General features: G+C 34.7%; 1 protein-coding gene across 1 annotated transcript; it reads left to right on the forward strand.

Annotated features, from left to right (window-relative positions):
- Nucleotides 1-692: 692 nt before the first annotated feature.
- Nucleotides 693-8,550, forward strand: LOC105784813 (transcription initiation factor IIF subunit beta). Its single transcript, XM_012610736.2, has 6 exons — nucleotides 693-1,077; nucleotides 1,342-1,450; nucleotides 7,080-7,210; nucleotides 7,310-7,384; nucleotides 7,500-7,649; nucleotides 7,980-8,550. Exons 1-6 carry the CDS (start codon nucleotides 883-885, stop codon nucleotides 8,097-8,099), a joined length of 780 nt encoding a protein of 259 aa, XP_012466190.1. The 5' UTR covers nucleotides 693-882; the 3' UTR covers nucleotides 8,100-8,550.
- Nucleotides 8,551-9,359: the final 809 nt, after the last annotated feature.

Genomic DNA, 9,359 nt, shown 5'->3' on the forward strand with positions numbered 1-9,359 from the left:
CGATCGGGCTAAATGATATTACTAGACTTAGACTTTGTTTTATTATTTTGGGTTTATTATTTTTTTGTAAGCCCGAGCTAAAATTGGGTATTACAGTAAGTTTTAGTCGGATACTAACAGGTCCATTCTTCTCGGGCCCAAAAATTACCATAGATGTACTCCCCGATACACCATTATTCCTCTGATCCTTGGTGGCAGTTTTGGTAATTCTTGACCCAACACTTACCATATTCTTCCCTTTATTATTCTTTAAACTTCTACATAACTTTTGCATGGAATTTGCATCTAGATTTTGGGCCAGAACATTCTTTCCTTCCTTAGGCTGCACCTCAAATTCCTCCTCCACCATATCAGTCAAGAAATCAAAATGAGAAGAACCTGCACCTTCCTTATGTTTTTCAATTTCCTTTCCTTGTCTACCTTCCCTGTCGACGGCCACAACTCTCTTAAATGCTACTGAAAGGAGTTTTTTCTCATTCCAATTCTCAGATTTTATTTAAAATTTTATTACTTAAATCTGATGTTGAATAAAAAAATTAAAAAATAGTGGACTCGATTCAATCTGAGCTGTCCTGCCCATGAGATCCGGACAGGCTTCAACCTCAGCTAAATTTTCTCTCTATTTTTGAGACCATTAGGCCCATTACTAGCTTTACGACAAATCCGGTTCCCTAAATTCGTTCCGTGCGGTTCGTCAGGGTCCAATTCATTCAACTCGTAAATTTATTACTGCTAATGAACAAAAACAATTGCTGTCAGTCTTCTGGCAGCGAAAAGTAGAAGAAACTGACCAAGGAAATTTACAGGCTCTGCCAAGTCTGCCTTGCGGGTAAACGTGAAATAAGAGGAATTTTGAACAGTTCACAGAGGAAGAGCTTGAAGATGGACGAAGATCACAGTAATAGCGGCTTTTTGGAGACTGGAAAAGCTGATAGATCGGTTTGGTTAATGAAGTGTCCGGTCGTTGTGGCCAAATCATGGAAGAGTCAGACCGCTTCTTCTTCCGATTCACAGCCTGTCGCCAAGGTTGTCCTCTCTCTCGACCCTCGCAAACCCGATGACCCTTCTTCTATGCAGGTACTCTAACCCTAAACACTTGAAGATGATAGTTTTTTAACCATGAATTCGCAACTTGAACTCTTAATTCCAAGTTTTAGATAATACCCCTTTTCTTATTAATGGTGAATTGGCTCTTTAATTGTGGTAAAAGAGGTTTCTTGGTTATTGATTCTATAATCTACCAAGTAAAAGATTTGAATGACATTCTTGTTATAGGTTTTAAATTATACTATTAGTTCTGTTGTTTTCTTATTTCTTACGAGTTTATCAGTTGATGATCAGTTTACTATGGAGATGGCTGGATCTGAGATTGGAAATATACCAAAAAGTTACGCCTTGAATATGTTTAAAGACTTTGTTCCTATGTCTGTTTTCTCTGAAACAACTCAGGGTAAGAATTATGGTTCCTTTTTTCTTTTGCTTCTCAAGTATTCGTTTGTGTGTTACCTAATTCAATCCCTTTTTGTTGTCACTTTGTACGGTAACTCGAAGTAACAATTTACCTCAAAATGTGGTTTTCTCATAAAAACTACACTGTGAGTTTCTCTTACTTTCATGATTTAGTGAATATTTTCTTAGATACGTGGTGCACTTGTTGCTGTATAGCATTGAGGGTTTAATCAGAATAATGTGCATATTAGGAATTGGTATCCTGTCCACAAGTTTATTGTGAGAGTTCTTTTTATTCGTAAAAAGATTATGAGGGGAGACTATGTATACCTTTAAATGCATATTTAGTATCTTTTTGGAGTTCTTTAGTGAGCATATTGAATGTGCGTTGTGAAGAGCATTTGATTGGTTTAAGGTGGAGCCTGTTCAAGGACTGCAACTCTTTCTAAATGGATGGTGCCAATTAGTCTATTTGTTATGGATGCTTAGTAGTTGTTATGTAGGACTCTTAGGAGAAATTTTTAGGTAGGGCTCTTGGAATAAAAGAAGTTGTTTTAGGACTCTTAAAATAAAAATTGTGTTTGGTAGGACTTTATTTAGCTTGCTATGCTTTTTTAAATTATTGTAATCTCCATTTCAAGGGACGATCAATAAAACAAAAGCAAGCAAAATTTTTATCAAAACCCCTAAAGAGATATGGGTGTCTCTCCCATGAGTCTTAAGGTTTCAGTCCCTCTTTGATGAGCTGAACTATTAATTTGAAATTCACCGAAGTAACAATTTGGTATCGGAGTCAATGATTCTCAACAATGGCAAAAAAGTGGGTGGCAGAGTGGTGAGAAGAAATATGCAAGGAGCTTGATTATATGTGAACAAGAAAGCCTTTGCTTATCTCTCTTCCGTATCCTATACATCAAACCCTCCTACACCATCTCAACAAAAACCATGGCGGTCACAACCAACTTCAGTCCCCAGTCTTATTCATTAATAGCTTCTAAACTCATATCCTACAACCCATCCTTTTCTTTAAACCCGATCCAGAAAACCTTCAATGTAGACAAGTTTAAAGGGTCTAAAGTTGATGTTTTACCTAGTAAAATGGATATTGGAGATGATAGAGACTCAATTGCTAGTCCTATTGTTACAAATGTGTAGTTTTTTTATTACTATGGACATGCTTGGGTTTTTGGGATTTGCAGATGTAAAAAGCTTAGCTTAGTTATTTTTTTAAAATTGTTATTGCTGGTGAGAAATTTGAAATGGCGCTGACAAACGAGAAGTATAATGGGTCTAAAGTTGATGGTTTACCTAGTAAAATGGATATTGGAGATGATAGGGACTCAATTGTTAGTTCTTCTATTGTTACAAATGTGCAGTTTTTTATTAGTATGGACATGTTTGGGCTTTTGGGAGTTGCTGACAGGAAAAGCTTAGTTGTTATTTGGTAAAAACTCCTCTCTAGTCCCACTCAATTTCGATATTGAGCAAATTGGTCCCTCTTAAAAAAATTTAATCCCTTTCAATTTTAAAAGTGAGCAACTAAGGACAAATAATTACAGTAATTAATGTTTTTCATCAATTGTAAATAGTTTTGGTTGATATAATAACAAATTAATCTCTTAAAATTTGTCAATTTGGTATTGATTCTAAAAAATTTTCTGAAAACAAATCTATAAAACTTTTAAAAATCTAGAAAGTTCGAAAAGAACATATAAAGAACTTTAGCTTTAAATATTATATCAATAGATAGAATCCACAAACTGTGAAGGCTAAATTTGTTATTATACTAATCAAAATTATGTAAAATTGGCCAAAAAATTAATGTGTGATTATTTGTCCTTATATACTCTTTTTCGAAATTGACACGTGTGAATTTAAGGAGAGCAGAAAGAAGAAAAGGGAAAAGTAGAAGTAAAAAGAAGGCTGTTGCTGAAGGGGTTGCTGTTGTTGAAGAGAAAGCAGAAGAGAGAAGAAAGGAGAGGAAATTCTAAAAATAATTGCTTGATTATCCCTCTTTTTAAAAGGGTATTTATACACTTGAAGCATGTACAAAATAAGGTAAGTAATCACTAACCCTAATTGACAGCCTAATTCACAATTATAATCCCTAATATCATTCAAAGAATCACTATATTATAGCATATCATGACACTCCCCCTCAAGCTGGAACGTATAGATCAGTGCTCTTAGATTGTTACATATATGCTCAATCCGAGGTTTTCTATGAGATTTAGTGAGAATGTCAGCTAGCGAATAATTAGAATTAGCAAAACTAGTAGCAATGCATTTTAACAAGATCTTTTGTTTGACAAAGTGATAGTCTATCTTTAGGGTGAGCAAATCCAACTCGATTCGAAAAATTCGATAAAAAATTCAAATTTTGAATTAAATAGTTTGAGTTATTTGAGTTAATCAAGTTATTTTGATCAACTCGAATAAAAAATTAGTTTTTTGGTTTAACTCGAATATGAATTACACAATTCGAGTTATCCGAAAATCTGAATAACAAAAGGCAAAACTACGTCATTTTGATAAATGTTTACTTTTTCTAAAGTTAAAAGGCAAAATTATGTTTTGATAAATATTTACTCATTAAGTTAAAAGGTAAACAATTGTATTGTTTATGTAGTTAAATAATCTTGTACTTTGTCTACTAGTTAAATAATCGGTCCATTCAAACGCAACATTGAGTAAAAATAATATGATTCGTTAGCTCAACTCGACTTAACTCGAAATTTTTTCACTCGATTCGATTCGAAAAAAATTCAAATTGAGTTCGGTTGCTAAAATATGATTCGTCAACTCGACTAACTCGAATTTTTTTGACTCTATTTGACTCGACTCGATCAAATACTCGCCCAGTCTATCTCTATTTGTTTTGTCCTTTCATGAAACACCGGATTTATAGCATTATGAAGTGCTGCTTGATTATCGCATATTAGCTTCATTGGGCTATCAACCTTGCATCTTAACTTCTGAAGTTGTTTCAACCAGATAAATTCACAAGTGACTAGAGTGATAACTTGACATACTGCTTCTGTACTTGACCTTTCGACCACATCTTGCTTTTATCTTTTTGATGATATTAAGATCCCTCCAATGAAGACACTGTATCCTGAAGTAGACCTATCTGAGGAAGATCTTGCCCAGTCTGCATTCGAATAGCCAACTATTTTTGTGTCTTAGTTTCGTACAACAAACCTTTTTCAGGAGCACCTTTGACGAATTAAATGATGTGTATTACTGCATTCCAATGACTATCACAAGGAGCTTGAAGAAGTTGGCTGATCCCACTCATTGGAGAAATATCTGGATGTCTGATAGTAAGATAATTCAATTTCCCAGCCAACCTTCGTTATTGGCTAGGCTCTTTTAGGGGCTCCCCTTCTCTTGGAATAAGTTTGACATTAGGATCCATTGACGTATCAATAGGTTTTCTATCTAGCATACCCGTTTCTTCCAATATTATCCGACACATACTTCCTTAGAGAGTTAATAATGCCTGTGTTTGCTTGTGCCACTTCAATACCCAGAAAACATTTCAAGTTTTTCAAGTCTTTAGTTTGAAAGTGTTCGAAAAGATGTTCCTGGGTTGGCCCATCCTTTCTTAATCATCACCTATGATAGCAATATTATCCACATAAACAACCTGATAAATGCACTTGCCATGAGGGTTAAGACGATAGGATATAGAGTGGCTGCTTCACTACTTTTCATCCCAAATTGTTGAATGACTACACTAAACCGTCCAAGTCAAGCTCTTGATGGTTGCTTTAAACCATACAGAGATTTCCTCAATCCACATGCTAATCTGGACTTCCTTTGAGCAACGAATCCAGGCGGTTGCTCCATATAAATTTCATCATTTAAATCTCCATGTAGAAAATCATTTTTAATGTTGAGCTGATGAATAGTCCAATGATTAATTGCAGTAAGAGAGATCAAGAGGTGAACCAAGGTGATCTTGGCAACCGGAGAGAAAGTTGGTCTATCTTTCCATCTGAACTGACTTTAACTGTGTATACTCATCGACATCCAACAATATTTTTTTCCGATGGTAAGAGAATAAGATCTCATGTGTGGTTAGCATGAAGAGCATGTATTTCTTCCACCATGGCTTGTTGCTATCCAGGATTAGTCTTTGCTGCACCAACAGTTTTAGAAATGGAAATATTGGATAAATATAATGTGAAGACATGATAAGTGGGTGATAGTTGGTGATAACTCAAAAAATTGTAAATAGCTTGAGGATTTTGAGAAGAATGAATACCTTTTCTGAGAGTAATAGGTGGAGTGTTTTCTTCTGTTTGAAGCATTACTATAGATGGAAAAGATGTTAGCGTAGAAGATGAGTAACTTGGAACATCTACCTGACTTGTATCTGTAGAAGAAAGATTAGGAGCATTTGAAGTGAAGCGACGGGAATAAACTTGAAGAGGTTTAGGGGAAGGTGTATTATTAGCAATGGAAATATGGGAGCTAGGAGAGCATCAACAATGTCCTTTTCGGTTAGGGATGGAGGGGAGAAATATGGAGTTGCCTCAAGAAAGGTTACATCTGTAGAAATAAAATATTTGTGAGTAATGGGATCATAACATTTGTTTCCCTTTTGATGCTGAGAATATTCTAGTAAGACTTAGTTGATAGTTTTGGGAAGAAATTTATCTTTTCCTGGTGCATTGTTATGAAGAAAACAAGTACAACCAAAAACTCGGATAGAAATAGGATAAGAAGGTTGACCAAGGAAAATAATGGAGTGCTTGGTTTTGTAAGATAGAAAGCATATGGTTAATCAAATAACATGCATTGCATCCCTTAAAAAACGATGAGGTATTTTGTTTTGAATAAGTATTGTGCAGTTGTTTCAATAAGGTAGCGACTTTTATGCTTAGCTACTCCACACTATTGTGGGGTATAAGAACATGATTATCGTTGTGGACACTTAGAAGTTAGGTAGAACTCTTAGGAGAAGTTGTTAGGTAGGACTCTTAGAATAAAAGTAGTTTTAGGACTCCTAAAATAGAATTTGTGATTGATAGAACTTTATTTAGTTTGATATAATTCTTGTCATATCTGTTTAAAGGGATGATGAATAAAACAAAGGCAAGCACTATCAAAAACCCCTAAGAAATGTAAGTCTCTCTAACAAGTCCTAAGGTTTCAATCTCCCTTTGATGAGCTGAACTATCAATCACAAATTCACGTATGTAACACAAACTCTTTCTAAATGTCAAAATATGGTTTTAGAATCTCTTTGGAGTTGTTCTCAATGAGCATGTTGAAATCAATTGTGTATCATGAAGAAAATTTGATCAGTTTTAAATTGAAGCTTTTTCAAGGAGTGCAGCTTTTTCTAGAATGTATGATGCTAGTATATCACCATTCACCGATGCAAGAAAGGGTGGGGAAACATGCTTAGAGGCTATTCTAGGAAGTTACTGCACATAACTATTGGAAAATAAACAATCCGTAACTTTGGTGTGCTATGTTGCACAATAGGAGCTAATGCATTATTATGTCTATTTATGGTTGTGATTACTTCATCTCTCTCTCTCCCTTCGAGGGAGGGGAGGTAGAGAATTTCTTTTGTGCTTTTATTTAATATATATATATTGTTATTTTCATTATAGGTAGGGTTGCAATGGAAGGAAAAGTTGAGCATAAATTTGACATGAAACCACATGAGCAAAACCTTGAGGAGTATGGGAGGCTCTGTCGTGAAAGGACAAATAAGTCCATGATAAAGAACAGACAAATACAGGTAGGTTAGTGAATATACATTGGGTTGGCTCTGTGGTCTTTTTATTTTAAGTTATCATGATGCAAACATGTTACTTATGTCTCTTAATGCATTTTAAAGGTTATTGATAATGACCGTGGAGTGCACATGAGGCCGATGCCTGGAATGGTTGGTCTGATTTCATCCAACACCAAGGTACTTAAAGATGTGCCTAGAGAATGATATTAGCCATTTTTTGCTCTTAAATGTACACGAGTATTGAATTGGGAGTATACATTGACAATTCTTATTTTCAATTGTCCCTGTGCAGGAAAAGAAGAAAACAACGCCTGTTAAACAACCAGAAATGAAAAGAACAAGAAGGGATCGCGGGGAATTGGAAGATATAATGTTCAAGCTGTTTGAGAGACAACCAAATTGGGCTTTAAAGCAACTTGTCCAAGAGACAGATCAGCCTGCTGTAAGCCTCTTACCTTACATTCTATCATCTTGTCATGTTTACCTCTTTGTTTGAGCTGTGTTTCTTCTTCCTCTTCCTCTTCCAACTGAATATATCTTATGGTCTGTAATGGTAATTTGATTTTTTGTTGCGATTTTTAATTTTACACATGTATAAATTGCAATTTGTTTTTAAAAATGAAAGGACTTATTGCCAAGAAGTTGTAGACTTCTCTTTCTGGTGATTTACATTCAGCAATTCTTGTTTTTACCTTATACAGTTATGTCTGGATGTGATTTATTAGTAGGTAGTTCATATGTGTGAAATTTTTTTGCTTTATTCTTTTTGCAGCAATTCCTTAAAGAGATACTGAATGAGCTCTGCGTGTACAATAAGAGAGGCAGTAACCAAGGAACTTACGAACTTAAGCCAGAGTATAAAAAATCTGTGGACGACACAGCAGCTGAATAGCTTACATTTACCTGTAATTTACATTTCTTTTGTTTCTAATTATTTTTCTCAATTAAAGGGATAGTCTAAAGGAACCCCTCAGGAAGAGGATAGAGAGTAATATTTAGCTTAAGAACCAGTGATTTAAGGGGATAATAGGCAATTTGTTTGGGGAAAGGAAAACTTGGCTGCAGAACCTCTGAAGTCCAATGGTGCAATTCAAACATTCTTCAATGATCTCAAAGTTGGGGACTAGGGGGGCAAGTATATCCAGAACAAAAATCCTGATCAATAAAAAGGAATCATATTCTATCGTGATATCCATGTGTACTTTGTTTGAAATGCTGCTTGCATACCAACTGCATTGAGATTACTTTTCTCTTGCTAGGATGTTTCACCTTTTGTTTCTTATGTTTGTATTTACCATCAAAATGATACATAATTTATTTCTTAAGGCGATCAGTTAACTGTCTCGAAGTTGGCTTTAAATCTTCGAAAACTCCGTGATGGGTAGATGATGTTTATGTGTATATGGATGTATAGGTGGCAATTGCTTATAGACTTGAATTTGCTTAGAAAGGCTCCACTTAACAGCTCACTGCTCAAAATTTGGAAGGATTCCTGTATTAACTGACTGCTGAATGTTCTGTCCAATGCCCTTGTTTTGCATGAGTTTTATGGTTATTATATGTATGTGTGGATGTGTAGTGAATGAATGAAGGCTTACAAATACTGGTTTGTAAAACTAATTATTAGATGTCATTTTTCGTGGATTAAATCTTGCATTTGGAGCATGATATTTTTATTAGAAAGTGAAACTTCAGTAATCATGAGGTGACGCATAAGAATTTGTTATTATTAGAAAGTTGTAATTCACTTTGTAATTAAATGGTTGAGCAATTTACATACAAGCTGCATACTTATGATTGGAAAAAATTATTTATTTTTTTCATCTGAAGATTTTAAGCAACAATATAATAGAGTGGATCAAGTTGAATATCAGTCAAATAAGGAGTTATTTGAAGATTTTATCTGGTTGTTAATTTATAAAATGAGATCTATTTTCTATAGAAGTACAATTCTTGTAATATTTGATTATTTGATGTCATATAGAAGTTTTATTGAAGCACAATTCTAGAGATATCATGTTTACACTAGTTGAATATTTGCAAGCTCACAATGCTTATTTAAAAAAGCTTTGATACGGGGGTTGCGCGCGGACCAAGATTGAGTTGCCAAGTCATGGGAAACTCCTACGAAAACTCTAAACAATCAGATCTG

This window comes from Gossypium raimondii, chromosome 1, assembly GCF_025698545.1.
Source record: "Gossypium raimondii isolate GPD5lz chromosome 1, ASM2569854v1, whole genome shotgun sequence".
Classification (NCBI taxonomy): Eukaryota; Viridiplantae; Streptophyta; class Magnoliopsida; order Malvales; family Malvaceae; genus Gossypium; species Gossypium raimondii.